The sequence below is a fragment of the Oncorhynchus mykiss genome, chromosome 2 (assembly GCF_013265735.2).
Source record: "Oncorhynchus mykiss isolate Arlee chromosome 2, USDA_OmykA_1.1, whole genome shotgun sequence".
NCBI classification, from domain to species: Eukaryota; Metazoa; Chordata; class Actinopteri; order Salmoniformes; family Salmonidae; genus Oncorhynchus; species Oncorhynchus mykiss.
This window is the reverse complement of record NC_048566.1, coordinates 11248037-11265797: the sequence shown is the minus strand read 5'-3', so window position 1 is coordinate 11265797 and position 17761 is coordinate 11248037. Positions and strand designations below refer to the sequence as shown.

The window sequence follows — 17761 nt, the reverse complement described above, 5'->3', positions numbered from 1 at the left end:
ATACCTGTACTACTGGTCACACCTGTACTACTGGTCAAACCTGTACTACTGGTCACCACTGTACTACTGATCATACCTGTACTACTGGTCACTACTGTACTACTGATCATACCTGTACTACTGGTCACACCTGTACTACTGGTCACTACTGTACCACTGGTCACACCTGTACTACTGGTCATACCTGTACTACTGGTCATACCTGTACTACTGGTCACACCTGTACTACTGGTCATACCTGTACTACTGGTCATACCTGTACTACTGATTATACAGGCGTCCGACTGGGTTTAAATACTACCGTTTGCTCTATCCTGTCTAGAATGCCAGATGATTGGGGGCTTGGAATTTTGTGAATATTCTATATGATGCCTGTCCATTGCATCAAGCCACACAAAAGATTTTGAAATGATTTCAAATACTACTTGAACCCAGGTCCCGGGTCGTTTCTGGGTGAACTCACCCGGACTTCATTGGGGTCGTCTGAGTAGTCAACAGACTGGCAGATGTAGCTGTATCCGGCCGACCGAGCCGCCAGGAAGAGCTGAGAATAGAAGAGATCACCACACACTGAGAGAGAGACAGAGACAGAGACAGAGACAGAGAGAGAGAGACAGAGAGAGAGAGACAGAGAGAGAGAGACAGAGAGAGAGAGAGAGAGAGAGAGACAGAGAGAGAGAGAGACAGAGAGAGAGAGAGACAGAGAGAGAGAGAGAGAGACAGAGAGAGAAAGAGACAGACAGAGAGAGACAGAGACAGACAGAGAGAGACAGAGACACAGAGAGAGACAGACAGAGAGAGAGACAGAGACAGAGAGAGACAGAGACAGATAGACAGAGAGAGAGAGACAGAGACACAGAGAGAGACAGAGACAGAGAGAGAGAGAGAGAGACAGAGACAGAGAGAGACAGAGACAGAGAGAGAGAGAGAGAGAGAGAGAGACAGAGAGAGGGGAGGAGAGAGGGGAGGAGAGAGACAGAGACAGAGAGAGAGAGAGAGAGAGAGAGAGAGAGAGAGAGAGGAGTGGAACTAAGAGCAGACAGATTTCAACGAATGGAAACAGGGAATCTAAGGAGTCTTACACAACTAAATTACACTTTGAAATGTTTTATGAACGCTCAAAAAAAAAAGGTGAAAGTGAAATAAAATATTAAACAACTCCTGGGAGGACAGTGAAAGTCGACTTAAATTAGTCTCAAGTCTCTTGTGACAGATTAAATGGAGAAACTGGCCAGACCAGCAAATACACACAGTATTTGGTTCTGGGTCGTGTGATGAGATGAGATTTAAATGAAAGATGAAGCGTCCACCTCTTTGCAGATGAAGAAGTTGAAGATGACCATGCTGAAGTTATAGAAGATGAGTGTCTTCTTGAGCTGGAAGGGTTCTCTGTTCTCCATGTACTTGGGCCCCAGCCACAGGAACAGCAGGTAGGAGGAACTGATGGCCAACGTTGGGAGTGGGTTGTCCATCAGGGGCCATTTCTCCACTCGCTTGTCTTGGTGGACAGTACAATATAGTCAGTATTACTGGCATGATAAAAGGTGAGTAATACAAACATCTGACATTTCTTCCTCTACACTGAACAAAAATAGAAACTCAACATGTAAAGTGTTGGTTTCATGAGTTTAAATTTTTAAAATCACCAAAATGTTCCATACGCACAAAAAAACGTATTTATCTCAAATTTACTGCACAAATGTTGTACCCATCCCTGGTAGTGAGCATTTCTCCTTTACCAAGATAATCCATCCACTTGATAGGTGTGGCATATCAGGATGCTGATTAAACAGCATGATCTGTTACACAGGTGCACCTTGTGCTGGGGGGACAATAAAAGGCCACTCTAAAATGCGCTGTTTTTGTCACCCAACACAATGACACACAGATGTCTCAAGTTTTGAGGGAGCGTGCAATTGGCATGCTGACGACAGGAATGGCCACCAAAGCTTGTTGCCAGAGAATTGAATGTTCATTTCTCTACCATAAGCCGCCTACAACGTTGTTTTAGAGAATTTGGCAGAACGTTCAACCAGCCACACAACCGCAGGCCAGGTGTAACCACGCCAACCCAGGACCTCCACATCCGTCTTCTTCACCTGCGGGATCGTCTGGGGGGGGGGGGGGGTATTTCTGTCTGTAATAAAGCCCTTTTCTGGGGGAAAACTCATTCTGATTGGCTGGGACTGATTTCCTTCTATGAACTGTAACTTAGTAAAATCGTTGAAATTGTGGCCTGTTGCGTTTATATTTCTGTTCAGTATAGAAAGAGACTTGTCTGAGATTGAGATTGAGATTCTCGCAAACCAAGATCAAGATCAAGACCAAGATCAAGACCAAGACCAAGACCAAGATCAAGGCGAACCCTCAATGACTGACGCACAAACACTGGCATTGAATGACACACACACACACACACACTCACACACACACACACAGACAATGACTGACACACACACACACTGGCACTGACTGACACACACACACACACACACACACACACACACACTGGCACTGAATGACACACACACACACACACACCGACAATGACTGACACACACAAACAATGACTGACACACACACACACACTGGCACTGAATGACACACACACACACACACACACACACAGACAATGACTGACACACACACAGACTGGCACTGACTGACACAGACACACACAAACACACACACTGGCACTGAATGACACAGACACACACACACAGGCACTGAATAACACACACACACACACACACAGACAATGACTGACACACACACACACACAAACAATGACTGACACACACACACACAAACAATGACTGACACACACACATAAATACTGGCACTGAATGACACAGACACACACACACAGACAATGACTGACACACACTGGCACTGACTGACACAGACACACACACACATACATACGGGAGGGAGAGTGTGAGGATTACCTGCGATGGTAAGGGCCCATTTATATAAATTAATGGTATCATTTATCAGATGTGTGGTGAGCTCCATCTTTGCAGGCCAGTATCTGAGTTACCCTGGCAGAAAGACACACAGAGAAGACAGCAGTAGAGCTCAGTAAAACATCCTCAGGTGTTTAACAACATCCAGCTATCACTGAACACTACCACGTAGCCCCCCCCCCCCCCCCCCCCCCTAGATAACGCCGTGTGATTTAATGATCTCTGAACGGAAGCCTAAATATGACGCCCCCCCCTTCTACAGTACACAAATTAAAAGATGAATCTACAGTCCTTCCGCACATTCTGATGTAAAGTAAACAAATAGACTTCCATCAATATTTATCCGTTCCTGACAGACCGCGGGGGGGAGAGAGGATGTCGGGGGGCGACACTGCGCTGTAACTGTTCTGTTCTGCTCCGTGACGTGAAAGTCGAATGGTCCTACGCCCGTTAACCGGAATCCAATCTGTAGTCCGATGCTATTTCATTCAAAACTACAATTAGATGTTACATTCGACATGTTTTATACCCAACCAGGTCATTGCACGGTGCGCGAGCAGAGTAGTAATAATATAGTATATTGGCCTAGAGCGCGTGGATAACGCCGTGTGATTTAAAGATCTCTGAAGGGAAGCCTAAATATGACGCCCCCCTCCCCTCCTCTCCTCCTTCTGACTCGCAACCAGACAGCATCTGCACGAACCCAAACCGTATTTAATCTGATGGGAATAAAGCATTATGACCAATTAAAATATAGGCATATTACAAAAAAATATATGTCTGGATATTTGAGTAGGGTAGAATAGGCTATATAGATGATTAGCATATCCCACTGGCCCTCCACGTCACTGTGATAACACGGCAATGTGCTATTCATTGATCATACACGGACCATTTCCCCCCATCCTATAATTTGAGCCATAAAATAAAGAAAAACTAGCAAGCTAGCTAATTGTATCCAGTAAAATAAGTCAAATCTACCGAAACTCTGCGCACTAGTATTTGATGAGAATGAAGATTCTTGTTATCTTACCGTGTCGACAGATTGGGCTATATACGGTCCTTTTATTGTGACATTCAATACAAGGTCATGTAATCTAACAGATCCACAGTTTCGGCTACTAAAAACCCTAATATATATTTGTTATATCCGTGGTTATGTTCCTATAGAAGACTAGTTAACATAACGGCGGAACAGAGAAATCCGTTATAGAGGCAACATAATGACCGCAACCCTTGTCACTGCAGCTGGAAACGGTTCTCCGGTGCGACTCGTTGGACTGATGACGGACACTGTTTGATGGTGCGCATGCGTAGATCTGTAGTCGAATGCAGCAGTAGTGGAGACAGGGAATATGTAACCGGTATTTTTTTTTTTTTTACCGATCTCTCCGTTGTGATCTTGGTTGTACATCACAGGCTACCTGAGCATTTCCCCATCCTCGATCTGTGTGCGCTATGAACCGTGTATGTGGATATCTTGCTCGGTGTTTTATAGCCTTTATACGTACCGACCTAGTTGAGTCGTAACGAAACGACCTCTTTTATTTGTGATGATCGTGGATATGTCCCGGTAGAAAATGGGCCTGTAACGAACCGATATTTCTAACATATTTCTCCTCCTATAAGGAGAAGGACAGAGAAAACGGAAAGATGAAGATCTGGAGTACAGAACATGTTTTCAGGTTAGTAGGCCAAGAGTCTCTAAACCGAGCATATCGATAGGCTAGTTTACCGCTACCGTTAAACGCCGTGTTGCTTGTTTGTACAACCGTGGTCTTTTAGTGGAATTTCTATCGTTCCAAATGTTAGTCTACATTAGGAGGCTTGTCGAAATGAGCGCAGAGCAGCGACGCGATCCTACACGGTTCCCTCTCCCGTTGAGCATGTGAGGGATACGGTGTTACTATTGAGGTCTCGGTGTTGTGCCGAAAATCTCCCCACCTGACAGAATTTGAACCCAGTATATTTTTTGAAAGTGTCGTGATAATAATTCAGCCATAGTTGTTCTGAAATGTTTATTACCTTGCCAACATTTTACTCCCTCCTCTATGTTTAATATAAACACACATACATTAAATGATTGATTTCGGTTGCCTATCCTAACGTGAAGTTTGTTCTATAGAAAGTATTCTCTGTCTCTGTCTCTCTCTCTGTCTCTCTCTCTCACTGTCTCTCTCTCTGTCTCTCTCTATCGCTCTCTCTCTCTGTCTCTCTCTCTGTCTCTCTGTCTCTCTCTCTGACTGTAGCTACCCGTGGGAGACGGTGATAAAGGCAGCGATGAGGAAGTACCCTAACCCCATGAACCCTAATGTTGTGGGAGTGGATGTGTTGGACAGGAACCTGGATACCGACGGACGGCTCCACAGCCACAGACTCCTCAGCACCGAGTGGGGCCTGCCAGGCATCGTACGAGCGGTCAGTAAGCTGCTGTCTGTCTGTCTGTCTCTTTCTCTCGCTCTCTGTCTCTCTCTCTGTCTCTCTCTCTGTCTCTCTCTCTGTCTCTCTCTGTCTCTCTCTCTCTCTCTCTCACTGCCTCTCTCACTGTCAATCTCTATCGCTATCTCTCTCTCTCTCGAACTTTGCTTTAGTCTGTCAGTCCTCTCTCTCTCTCTCTCTCTTTCAAACTTTGCTTTAGTCTGTCAGTCCTCTCTCTCTCTCTCTCCTAGTCTGGTGGTACAGTCTGTTTGTGCCTAGCCAATGAAACAGAGGTTGTTCTTAGACCTGGACACTTGGGTTAGCTCTCCAAGCACAAACACAGTCTAGCGTGGTGCCGACCTCTCATCAATGAGCTGTTTTCACCCACAGGACTGCCGACCTCTCATCAATGAGCTGTTTTCACCCACAGGACTGCCGACCTCTCATCAATGAGCTGTTTTCACCCACAGGACTGCCGACCTCTCATCAATGAGCTGTTTCACTCACAGGACTGCTGACCTCTCATCAATGAGCTGTTGTCACCCACAGGACTGCTGACCTCTCATCAATGAGCTGTTTCACCCACAGGACTGCCGACCTCTCATTAATGAGCTGTTTCACCCACAGGACTGCTGACCTCTCATCAATGAGCTGTTGTCACCCACAGGACTGCTGACCTCTCATCAATGAGCTGTTTCACCCACAGGACTGCCGACCTCTCATTAATGAGCTGTTTCACCCACAGGACTGCCGACCTCTCATCAATGAGCTGTTTCACCCACAGGACTGCCGACCTCTCATCAATGAGCTGTTTCACCCACAGGACTGCCGACCTCTCATCAATGAGCTGTTGTCTGTTTTTTTATTAGTCTCTCTATTCTCGGTAAATCCCTTAACACTGTCGTGCCTGTAAAACCCCATGATGCCGACCGTTTCTGAGATACCGGAACCCGGCGGGCCTGGCACCGACGATCATCCCACGCTCAAAGTTGTTTAGGTCCCTCGTTTTGCCTCGACGATCGTCCGCCTGCTTTCTAAAACAAGCCACGGCCACGTGACTCACTGTCTGTAGGAGCGAACCATTTCTGTGAACGGGGTGTAACCCCTTATAAACTGGTCTCTGAGTATGTATGTATACACACTACCGTTCAGAAGTTTAGGGTCACTTAAAAATGTCCTTGTTTTCCATGAAAAATATACATGAAATGGGTTGACAAGATTATTAATAATGATTTTTAATTGAAATAATAATTGTGTCCTTCAAACTTAGCTTTTTGTCAAAGAATCCTCAAATTACAGCCTTGCAGATCTTTGGCATTCTAGTAATCTGAAGAGATTTCACCCCTTGCTTCCTGGAGCACCTCCCACAAGTTGGATTGGCTTGTACGGTCAAGCTCCTCCCACAACAGCCCAATAGGGTTGAGATCTGGTGACTGTGCTGGCTACTCCATTATAGACAGAATACCAGCTCACTGCTTGTTCCCTAAATAGTTATTGCATAGTTTGGAGCTGTGCTTTGGGTCATTGTCCTGTTGTAGGTGTAAATTAGCTTCAATTAAGCGCCGTATGTCATGGCGTTGAAAAATGGAGTGATAGTCTTCCTTCTTCAAGATCCCTTTTACCCTGTACACATCTCCCACTTTATCACCACCAAAGCACCCCCAGACCATCACCCCCGGACCATCACCCCCGGACCATCACCCCCGGACCATCACCCCCGGACCATCACCCCCAGACCATCACCCCCGGACCATCACCCCCGGACCATCACCCCCGGACCATCACCCCCGGACCATCACCCCCAGACCATCACCCCCAGACCATCACCCCCAGACCATCACCCCCAGACCATCACCCCCAGACCATCACCCCCAGACCATCACCCCCGGACCATCACCCCCAGACCATCACCCCCAGACCATCACCCCCGGACCATCACCCCCGGACCATCACCCCCAGACCATCACCACCAGACCATCACCCCCAGACCATCACCCCCAGACCATCACATTGCCTCCACCATGCTTGACAGATGGCGTCAAGCACCCCTCCAGCATCTTTTCATTTTTTCTGCGTCTCACGAATGTTCTTCTTGTAAACCAAACACCTCAAACATAGATTAATCTGTCCATAACACTTTTTTCCAATCTTCATCTGTTCAGTATCAGTGTTATTTTGCCCATCTGAATATTTTATATTTATTGGCCAGTCTGAGATAAGGCTTTTTCTTTGCAACTCTGCCAAGAAAGCCAGCATCCCGGAGTCGCCTCTTCAATGTTGACATTGAGACTGGTGTTTTGCGGGTACTATTTAATGAAGCTGCTAGTTGAGGATTTGTGAGGCGTCTGCTTCTCAAACTAGACACTAATGTACTTGTCCTCTTGTTCAGTTGTGCACCGAGGCCTCCCACTCCTGTTTTTATTCTGGTTAGAGCCAGTTTGCGCTGTTCTGTGAAGGGAGTAGTACACAGCGTTGTACGAGATCTTCAGCTTCTTGGCAATTTCTCACATGGAATAGCCTTCATTTCTTAGAACAAGAATAGATCGACGAGTTTCAGAAGAAAGGTCTTTGTTTCTGGACATTTTGTGCCTGTAATCGAACCCACAAATGCTGATGCTCCAGATACTCAACTAGTCTAAAGAAGGACAGTTTTATTGCTTATTTAATCAGAACAACAGTTTTCAGCTGTGCTAACATAATTGCAAAAGGATTTTCTAATGATCAATTAGCCTTTTAAAATGAACAACTTGTATTAGCTAACACAACGTGCCATTGGAACACAGGAGTGATGGTAGCTGATAATGGGCCTCTGTACGCCTATGTAGATATTCCATTAAAATAAATCTTCCGTTTCCAGCTACAATAGTAATTTACAACATTAACAATGTCTACACTGTATTTCTGATCAATTTGATGTTATTTCAAAAACAGGGACTTTTCTAAGTGAACCCAAACCTTCTGAACGGTAGAGTGTGTGTGTGTATATATATAGACTGACTTGAATGCTTCTAGAGTGTGTATATAGACTGACCTGAATGCTTCTAGAGTGTGTATATATAGACTGACCTGAATGCTTCTAGAGTGTGTATATATAGACTGACCTGAATGCTTCTAGAGTGTGTGTATATATAGACTGACCTGAATGCTTCTAGAGTGTGTATATATAGACTGACCTGAATGCTTCTAGAGTGTGTATATATAGACTGACCTGAATGCTTCTAGAGTGTGTGTATGTATAGACTGACCTGAATGCTTCTAGAGTGTGTATATATAGACTGACCTGAATGCTTCTAGAGTGTGTATATATAGACTGACCTGAATGCTTCTAGAGCACATATGTCAGAGTCAAGGCCCGCGGGCCACATCCGGCCCGCAAGAAGGTTTTTTACGGCCCCTGGGATGATCTTGATTTATTATTAGAACCGGCCCGCAGCAAGCCGGCAGCCCGCAGATCTTTTACACGCACCAATACTACATTTCCCACAATGCAAAGGTGACGCACCGAGCAGTAGGCTGCTTCATTTCAATATTTATTGGCACTGCAGTCGTCAGCATCACAGTAAAATTAACTTTCAGATACCCATCAAAAATGGCAAAACGGAAGGTGGATACTGAGAACCGGGGGTTTCAAACAAGGTGGGAGTCGGAGTATATGTTCACGAAGGTAGCTGGAAAACCTGTGTGTCTTCTGTGTGGAGAAAGTGTGGCGGTACTGAAAGAGTATAATCTGAGACGACATTATGAAACGAAACACGCGGACAAAAACAAGAATATGGACATGGAACAAAGGCTACAAAAGGCCAGTTTTATTTTGGCAGAAGAGATCGCTAAATCAGCCCGGCCATTTACGGAGGGGGATTTCATCAAAAACTGCATGATTAAAGTTTGTGACGAAGTTTGCCCAGAAAAAAGGCAACTCTTTTTAAATGTGAGTCTGAGCAGAAACACCATTGCCGAGAGAGTAGACCAGTTGTCCATCAATCTAAAAGAGCAGCTTGTGAAAAAGGGAAAAGATTTTATTGCATATTCCTTGGCTGTGGATGAGAGCACCGACATTTCTGACATTGCCCAGTTGTCAATTTTCATCCGCGGAGTGGACTCCAACCTAAGCGTGACAGAGGAGTTTTTGGCTTTACGTCCTATGCATGGCACAACTACGGGGCATGATTTGTATGAAGAGGTGTCAAGATGTGTAAATGAGATGGAGCTGCCTTGGGAAAAACTCGTGGGTTTGACAACCGACGGAGCACCTGCGATGTGTGGACACAGGAGCGGACTGGTGGCGAAGATACGGGAAAAGATGCAAGAGGAAAACGCGACAGGTGAGCTGACAGCTTATCATTGTATCATACACCAGGAAGCGTTGTGCGGTAAAGCCTTGAAAATGGAGCATGTAATGAGCATCATCACGCGCACAGTTAACTTTATCAGAGCCAAAGGTTTGAATCACCGCCAGTTCAAGGCATTTCTGACGGAGTTAGAAACGGAGCATGGTGATTTGCCTTATCACACAGAGGTGCGATGGCTAAGCCAGGGAAAGGTGCTTCAAAGATGTTTCGAGCTTCGTGAGGAGATTTGTCTGTTCTTGGACAGCAAAGGGAAAGACACAACACAACTCCGAGACGAAATGTTTCTGTGTGAAATGGCTTTTCTGTGTGACATTACGAGTCATCTGAATGCAATAAACTTGCAGCTGCAGGGTCGGGATCGTGTCATCTCTGATATGTACAGTACAGTGAAGGCATTTAAAACCAAACTGACTCTGTGGGAGACGCAGATGCGGAAAGAAAATTTGAGCCACTTTCCCAGCTGCCAGACCATGAAAGAGAAGCTCTCTACCAGTGCGTTCCCGAGCACACAGTTGGCTGATAAAATAGGTATGCTTGCCGCTGACTTTCGACGCCGATTTGCTGACTTTGAAGCACAAAAAAGCAGGTTGGAACTGCTCGGTAACCCATTTGCTGTTGACGTGGAAAGCTCACCACCAAACCTCCAAATGGAGTTGATTGACCTCCAATGCAATGATGCACTGAGGGCAAAATATGCGGCAGTGGGTGCTGCGGAGTTCGCCCGTTTCCTCCCCGGCACAATGCCCCAGCTGCGCATCCAGGCTGCTCAAACGTTGTCTATGTTTGGCAGCACATACCTGTGTGAACAACTGTTTTCTTTGATGAACCTGAACAAAACATCACACAGAAGTCGACTTACTGCTGAACACCTCCACTCAATTCTGAGGATTTCTTCAGCTCAGAGCCTTACCCCGAACATTGATGAACTTGTGGAAAAGATGGGACACCACCAAGTATCACCCTCAACCTCAAACAAGTGAACATTACTGTGCAATCACATATTTAGAGTTTTTACTCAGTTCAAGTTTAAAAGTTAAAATTTAATATTTGTTTTCACTGCATGTTACTTCTCCTTAAACAAAGTGTTGTTTTTGATTAATAGATTTTTGCACTTTATTTTTTTGTATTTCAATCCAATTATATTTTAAAAATATTTCAGTTGAGTGGATGATAGAAAATTGCTATTATTGTTTTTTCTTTGAAGTAAATTTAGCCCACTTTTGCTAAAATAGAAAATATAGTCTACTGATGGTGCCTTGAATACCGGTTTCTTTCATTTAATGTTCATGTTATGGGGATATTTATATAAAGGAAATTTGTCTTTTGTGTCTGTTGAAAATTAAAGATTACTGACAGAGCCATAAGAAAATATTGCTTTATTTATCTGATCATATTGTAATATATTTGTTAGGTTTTCAGTAGGTTCAATTAGGTTCACTAGACTATATGCGTCATTTAAAAATTTTTCAATGAACATTCGAACAGTCCGGCCCTCGTCTTGTAGCTGATTTTTTTATTTGGCCCTCCGTCCATTTGACTTTGACACCCCTGTTCTAGAGTGTGTATATATAGACTGACCTGAATGCTTCTAGAGTGTGTGTATATATAGACTGACCTGAATGCTTCTAGAGTGTGTATATATAGACTGACCTGAATGCTTCTAGAGTGTGTGTATGTATAGACTGACCTGAATGCTTCTAGAGTGTGTATATATAGACTGACCTGAATGCTTCTAGAGTGTGTATATATAGACTGACCTGAATGCTTCTAGAGTGTGTGTATGTATAGACTGACCTGAATGCTTATAGAGTGTATAAATAGACTGACCTGAATGCTTCTAGAGTGTGTGTATATATAGACTGACCTGAATGCTTCTAGAGTGTGTGTATGTATAGACTGACCTGAATGCTTCTAGAGTGTGTATATATAGACTGACCTGAATGCTTCTAGAGTGTGTATATATAGACTGACCTGAATGCTTCTAGAGTGTGTGTATGTATAGACTGACCTGAATGCTTCTAGAGTGTATATATAGACTGACCTGAATGCTTCTAGAGTGTGTGTATGTATAGACTGACCTGAATGCTTCTAGAGTGTGTATATAGACTGACCTGAATGCTTCTAGAGTGTGTATATATAGACTGACCTGAATGCTTCTAGAGTGTGTATATATAGACTGACCTGAATGCTTCTAGAGTGTATGTATATATAGACTGACCTGAATGCTTCTATATTGTGTATATATAGACTGACCTGAATGCTTCTAGAGTGTGTAAATATAGACTGACCTGAATGCTTCTAGAGTGTGTATATATAGACTGACCTGAATGCTTCTAGAGTGTGTATATATAGACTGACCTGAATGCTTCTAGAGTGTGTGTGTATATATAGACTGACCTGAATGCTTCTAGAGTGTATGTGTATATATAGACTGACCTGAATGCTTCTAGAGTGTGTATATATAGACTGACCTGAATGCTTCTAGAGTGTGTGTGTATATATAGACTGACCTGAATGCTTCTAGAGTGTGTGTGTATATATAGACTGACCTGAATGCTTCTAGAGTGTGTGTGTACATATAGACTGACCTGAATGCTTCTAGTGTGTGTGTATATAGACTGACCTGAATGCTTCTAGAGTGTGTGTGTGTATATATAGACTGACCTGAATGCTTCTAGAGTGTGTGTGTATATATAGACTGACCTGAATGCTTCTAGAGTGTGTGTATATAGACTGACCTGAATGCTTCTAGAGTGTGTATATATAGACTGACCTCAATGCTTCTAGAGAGTGTGTATATAGACTGACCTGAATGCTTCTAGAGTGTGTGTGTATATATAGACTGACCTGAATGCTTCTAGAGTGTGTGTGTGTATATAGACTGACCTGAATGCTTCTCTTGTAGATCTTGGGGACCGGTCATTCCCGGACGTACGTCAAGGAGCACTCCATCGTGGATCCCGAGGAGAAAAAGATGGAGCTTTATTCAACCAATGTGAGTGGAAAGCGGTCCCCTTCTCTTGTATCATCAGGTTTCTGTTGTTGTTGTTGTTGGTATCTTCATGAACGTTTCATACAAATGATTGTCTTCTTCTTCGTCTCGCAGATAACTCTAACCAATCTGGTGTCAGTGGATGAAAGACTGGTTTACAGACCTCATCCAGACAACTCAGAGGTGTAAGTAGAAAGAAAGCCCCAACCTAGCAGGATAACACATTACAACCTAGCAGGGTAACACATTACAACCTAGCAGGATAACACATTAAAACACATTACAACCTAGCATGATAACACATTACAACCTAGCATGATAACACATTACAACCTAGCATGATAACACATTAAAACCTAGCATGATAACACATTACAACCTAGCAGGATAACACCTAGCAGGATAACACATGACAACCTAGCAGGATAACACATTACAACCTAGCATGATAACACATTACAACCTAGCACGATAACACATTACAACCTAGCAGGATAACACATTACAACCTAGCATGATAACACATTACAACCTAGCATGATAACACATTAAAACCTAGCATGATAACACATTACAACCTAGCATGATAACACATTACAACCTAGCATGATAACACATTACAACCTAGCAGGATAACACATTACAACCTAGCAGGATAACACATTACAACCTAGCATGATAACACATTACAACCTAGCAGGATAACACATTACAACCTAGCAGGATAACACATTACAACCTAGCATGATAACACATTACAACCTAGCATGATAACACATTACAACCTAGCAGGGTAACACATTACAACCTAGCATGATAACACATTACAACCTAGCATGATAACACATTACAACCTAGCATGATAACACATTACAACCTAGCAGGATAACACATTACAACCTAGCATGATAACACATTACAACCTAGCATGATAACACATTAAAACCTAGCATGATAACACATTACAACCTAGCATGATAACACATTACAACCTAGCATGATAACACATTACAACCTAGCAGGATAACACATTACAACCTAGCAGGATAACACATTACAACCTAGCATGATAACACATTACAACCTAGCAGGGTAACACATTACAACCTAGCATGATAACACATTACAACCTAGCATGATAACACATTACAACCTAGCAGGGTAACACATTACAACCTAGCATGATAACACATTACAACCTAGCATGATAACACATTACAACCTAGCATGATAACACATTAAAACCTAGCATGATAACACATTACAACCTAGCATGATAACACATTACAACCTAGCATGATAACACATTACAACCTAGCAGGATAACACATTACAAGCTAGCAGGATAACACATTACAAGCTAGCAGGATAACACATTACAACCTAGCAGGATAACACATTACAACCTAGCAGGATAACACATTACAACCTAGCAGGATAACACATTACAACCTAGCACGATAACACATTACAACCTAGCAGGATAACACATTACAACCTAGCAGGATAACACATTACAACCTAGCAGGATAACACATTACAACCTAGCATGATAACACATTACAACCTAGCAGGATAACACATTACAACCTAGCACGATAACACATTACAACCTAGCAGGATAACACATTACAACCTAGCAGGATAACACATTACAACCTAGCAGGATAACACATTACAACCTAGCAGGATAACACATTATAAAATAGCATGATAACACATTACAACCTAGCAGGATAACACATTACAACCTAGCAGGATAACACATTACAACCTAGCAGGATAACACATTACAACCTAGCATGATAACACATTACAACCTAGCACGATAACACATTACAACCTAGCAGGATAACACATTACAACCTAGCAGGATAACACATTACAACCTAGCAGGATAACACATTACAACCTAGCAGGATAACACATTACAACCTAGCACGATAACACATTACAACCTAGCATGATAACACATTATAACACATTACAACCTAGCAGGATAACACATTACAACCTAGCATGATAACACATTACAACCTAGCACGATAACACATTACAACCTAGCAGGATAACACATTACAACCTAGCAGGATAACACATTACAACCTAGCAGGATAACACATTACAACCTAGCACGATAACACATTACAACCTAGCAGGATAACACATTACAACCTAGCAGGATAACACATTACAACCTAGCATGATAACACATTACAACACATTACAACCTAGCAGGATAACACATTACAACCTAGCATGATAACACATTACAACACATTACCACCTAGCAGGATAACACATTATGACACATTTATAACAACCTGGTATGTGTCATTTCCACTTATCTCATTTACAAATGAATATTAACTTGTACTGCAACTATCTTGTTCCCCTCTCCACCCCTCCTCTGTCCCTCTCAGTGCTGTTCTAACTATCTTGTTCCCCTCTCCACCCCTCCTCTGTCCCTCTCAGTGCTGTTCTAACTATCTTGTTCCACCCCTCCTCTGTCCCTCTCAGTGCTGTTCTAACTATCTTGTTCCCCCCTCCACCCCTCCTCTGTCCCTCTAAGTACTGTTCTGACCCAGGAGGCCATCATCACAGTAAAAGGAGTCAGTTTGAGCAGTTACCTGGAAGGAATGATGGCCCTCAGAATGTCAGCTAATGCCAGAAAGGTGCTGTTGTAACCCTAACCCCATACAGTATAACCATACCTCAGAATGTCAGCTAATGCCAGAAAGGTGCTGTTGTAACCCTAACCCCATACAGTATAACCATACCTCAGAATGTCAGCTAACTCCAGAAAGGTGCTGTTGTAACCCTAACCCCATACAGTATAACCATACCTCAGAATGTCAGCTAACTCCAGAAAGGTGCTGTTGTAACCCTAACCCCATACAGTATAACCATACCTCAGAATGTCAGCTAACTCCAGAAAGGTGCTGTTGTAACCCTAACCCCATACAGTATAACCATACCTCAGAATGTCAGCTAACTCCAGAAAGGTGCTGTTGTAACCCTAACCCCATACAGTATAACCATACCTCAGAATGTCGGCTAACTCCAGAAAGGTGCTGTTGTAACCCTAACCCCATACAGTATAACCATACCTCAGAATGTCAGCTAATGCCAGAAAGGTGCTGTTGTAACCCTAACCCCATACAGTATAACCATACCTCAGAATGTCAGCTAACTCCAGAAAGGTGCTGTTGTAACCCTAACCCCATACAGTATAACCACACCTCAGAATGTCAGCTAACTCCAGAAAGGTGCTGTTGTAATAAGTTACTCTACAGAATCTCCTTAAGCGATACTGATGTAACAATCCCTGAGCGTGTTCTGCATGCTGCGTTTAGCCTTTTATGTTTCCCTGACTGTGAAGAGAGACGGTCCACGGACCAAACTATCATTAGACGTCTCTGTGTGGCTGACCTCGACCATGTTTTCTCTGAAATGAGTTGGGATGCTCTACCTAAGATCTTCTCTGTGTGTTACTGTCTCTATAGGGTTGGGATGCTCTACCTAAGATCTTCTCTGTGTGTTACTGTCTCTATAGGGTTGGGATGCTCTGCCTAAGATCTTCTCTGTGTGTTACTGTCTCTATAGGATTGGGATGCTCTATCTAAGATCTTCTCTGTGTGTTACTGTCTCTATAGGGTTGGGATGCTGTATTTAAGATCTTCTCTGTGTGTTACTGTCTCTATAGGGTTGGGATGCTCTATCTAAGATCTTCTCTGTGTGTTACTGTCTCTATAGGGTTGGGATGCTGTATCTAAGATCTTCTCTGTGTGTTACTGTCTCTATAGGGTTGGGATGCTATTGAGTGGATCATTCAGAACTCTGAAAGGGAGAACGTTCCTCTGTGTGAGCTGTACTGACTCTGGTAACTACTCTTCCCTGGCTGAGCTTAGCAGCACCTGACTGGTAACTACTCTTCCCTGGCTGAGCTTAGCAGCACCTGACTGGTAACTACTCTTCCCTGGCTGAGCTTAGCAGCACCTGACTGGTAACTACTCTTCCCTGGCCTAGCTTAGCAGCACCTGACTGGTAACTACTCTTCCCTGGCCTAGCTTAGCAGCACCTGACTGGTAACTACTCTTCCCTGGCCTAGCTTAGCAGCACCTGACTGGTAACTACTCTAATCTGGCTGAGCTTAGCAGCACCTGACTGGTAACTACTCTTCCCTGGTCGAGCTCAGCAGCACCTGACTGGTAACTACTCTTCCCTGGCTGAGCTTAGCAGCACCTGACTGGTAACTACTCTTCCCTGGCTGAGCTTAGCAGCACCTGACTGGTAACTACTCTTCCCTGGCTGAGCTTAGCAGCACCTGACTGGTAACTACTCTTCCCTGGCCTAGATTAGCAGCACCTGACTGGTAACTACTCTTCCCTGGCCTAGCTTAGCAGCACCTGACTGGTAACTACTCTTCCCTGGCTGAGCTTAGCAGCACCTGACTGGTAACTACTCTTCCCTGGCTGAGCTTAGCAGCACCTGACTGGTAACTACTCTTCCCTGGCTGAACTTAGCAGCACCTGACTGGTAACTACTCTTCCCTGGCTGAACTTAGCAGCACCTGCCTGGTAACTACTCTTCCCTGGCTGAGCTTAGCAGCACCTGACTGGTAACTACTCTTCCCTGGCTGAGCTTAACAGCACCTGACTGGTAACTACTCTTCTCTGGCCGAGCTTAACAGCACCTGACTGGTAACTACTCTTCCCTGGCCGAGCTTAGCAGCACCTGACTGGTAACTACTCTTCCCTGGCCGAGCTTAGCAGCACCTGACTGGTAACTACTCTTCCCTGGCCGAGCTTAGCAGCACCTGACTGGTAACTACTCTTCCCTGGCCGAGCTTAGCAGCACCTGACTGGTAACTACTCTTCCCTGGCCTAGCTTAGCAGCACCTGACTGGTAACTACTCTTCCCTGGCCTAGCTTAGCAGCAGCTGACTGGTAACTACTCTTCCCTGGCCTAGCTTAGCAGCACCTGACTGGTAACTACTCTTCCCTGGCCTAGCTTAGCAGCACCTGACTGGTAAC

At 44.0% G+C, this 17761-nt stretch overlaps 2 protein-coding genes across 5 annotated transcripts in view; one reads left to right on the top strand and one right to left on the bottom strand.

The window, feature by feature from the left end:
* The window catches only part of elovl4a (ELOVL fatty acid elongase 4a), a 14569-nt gene extending 9683 nt beyond the window's left edge, over positions 1–4886 (bottom strand). Inside the window, exons 1-4 of one of the 3 annotated variants that reach the window (XM_036937937.1) lie at positions 4478–4886; positions 2949–3041; positions 1311–1498; positions 464–544 (exon numbers count right to left, since the gene is read on the bottom strand). In XM_036937937.1, coding sequence (XP_036793832.1) covers positions 464–544; positions 1311–1498; positions 2949–3015 — 336 coding nt within the window. In that variant the 5' untranslated portion in view covers positions 3016–3041; positions 4478–4886. Of the gene's footprint in view, positions 1–463; positions 545–1310; positions 1499–2948; positions 3042–3999; positions 4245–4477 lie in introns of those variants that run through there. The other 2 variants (XM_036937943.1, XM_036937931.1) reach the window with 2 other exon arrangements.
* prelid3a (PRELI domain containing 3A) lies at positions 4289–17761 on the top strand. Of its 2 annotated transcripts, none has more exons than XM_036937954.1 (7): positions 4289–4433; positions 4596–4651; positions 5216–5384; positions 12639–12728; positions 12840–12910; positions 15298–15400; positions 16532–17761. In XM_036937954.1, the coding sequence occupies exons 1-7, from the start codon at positions 4425–4427 to the stop codon at positions 16601–16603; spliced, it is 570 nt and encodes a 189-aa protein (XP_036793849.1). In that variant the 5' UTR covers positions 4289–4424; the 3' UTR covers positions 16604–17761. The 2 variants fall into 2 exon arrangements, with proteins under 2 accessions (XP_036793849.1, XP_036793845.1); XM_036937950.1 differs by having other exon boundaries at positions 16232–17761.

Bases quoted from the DNA above. Each gene is read 5' to 3' on its own strand.
- prelid3a (XM_036937950.1), top strand. The intron at 4,652-5,215 runs GTTAGTAGGCCA...CTCTGACTGTAG, and splicing joins AGTACAGAACATGTTTTCAG to CTACCCGTGGGAGACGGTGA. The intron at 5,385-12,638 runs GTCAGTAAGCTG...CTTCTCTTGTAG, and splicing joins TGCCAGGCATCGTACGAGCG to ATCTTGGGGACCGGTCATTC.